The 869-nt window shown below is 57.0% G+C and overlaps 1 protein-coding gene across 2 annotated transcripts in view; it reads right to left on the bottom strand.

The window, feature by feature from the left end:
• The window catches only part of Taf7l (TATA-box binding protein associated factor 7 like), a 17,532-nt gene extending 16,670 nt beyond the window's left edge, over positions 1-862 (bottom strand). For both annotated transcript variants that reach the window (XM_031368239.1, XM_031368231.1), the window contains exon 1: positions 661-862. In XM_031368239.1, coding sequence (XP_031224099.1) covers positions 661-823 — 163 coding nt within the window. In that variant the 5' untranslated portion in view covers positions 824-862. The remainder of the gene's footprint in view (positions 1-660) is intronic.
• Between the last annotated feature and the right edge of the window lie 7 nt (positions 863-869).

Here is an 869-nt window from a genome sequence, read left to right on the forward strand (position 1 = left end):
CCCTAAAACTGCACCGGAGTGGCTGAGGGGGTCCCCCAGGCCCTAAAACGGCACCGGAGATGCTGTGGGGGTCCCTCAGACCCCTAAAACGGCACCAGAGAGGCCGTGGGGGTCCCCCTAGGCCCTAAAATGGCAGCTGAGAGGCTGTGGCTGTGCTATAGTTCTCATCACCCCATCAGTCTAGTGCCCAACTAGGTGTCTCCACCCTCTTCATCACCACATGGTAGAGCGCCACTGCAGGCCCTGTACTGACTAGCCTGGCCCTCAGTGAGTCTGACTGTTAAAGTCTGTAACCTAGGCCAGGCTTCAGCCTTTGCCTTTCTTGCCTAGGCTGAGGCCTTTTGACTTCTCGAGGCTCATGGGTCCCTCCATTTTGGGGGTGACAAAAGTGCCGCCCTGCCAAGGCCCCAAAACTGCCGCCACCGGCGAGGCTGTGGGGGTGTCATCCTCCCCCTCACCTCAGCCATTTCCCCCTGCCGCCCACCCTGCCCCTCTCTGTTCTGCCCCAGGTCCAAGGTCTACTGCAGGCCTTTCTCAGGAAGGTCAGCCATTACTTTCTGTCAGCCAGATCAGGCCGTGGCCCTACCTTGTCACACCTCAAGAGGATCTTTTGACACTAATAATGTCTCCTTTGTAGAAATAAATTCAAAAGCCACTCACTTTGCATTGCTGCCTCCAGAGATCTGCCCGGAGCTGAGCTCTGGTAGATCCGCTTGGGCTCCGCCCTACCAGGAATGGGAATCCCTAGGCCTCGAGCACCTCCGGTGTCAGCTGCGACCGAAGCACCATGGCTGATAGGAACTTGGGGCTCTTTGGAGCCCATTTCTTCGGATGTTGAAACATCTGTTGAGGGAGCTTCAGAAATTTCA

This window comes from Mastomys coucha, chromosome X (genome assembly GCF_008632895.1).
Source record: "Mastomys coucha isolate ucsf_1 chromosome X, UCSF_Mcou_1, whole genome shotgun sequence".
In the NCBI taxonomy this organism is placed as follows: Eukaryota; Metazoa; Chordata; class Mammalia; order Rodentia; family Muridae; genus Mastomys; species Mastomys coucha.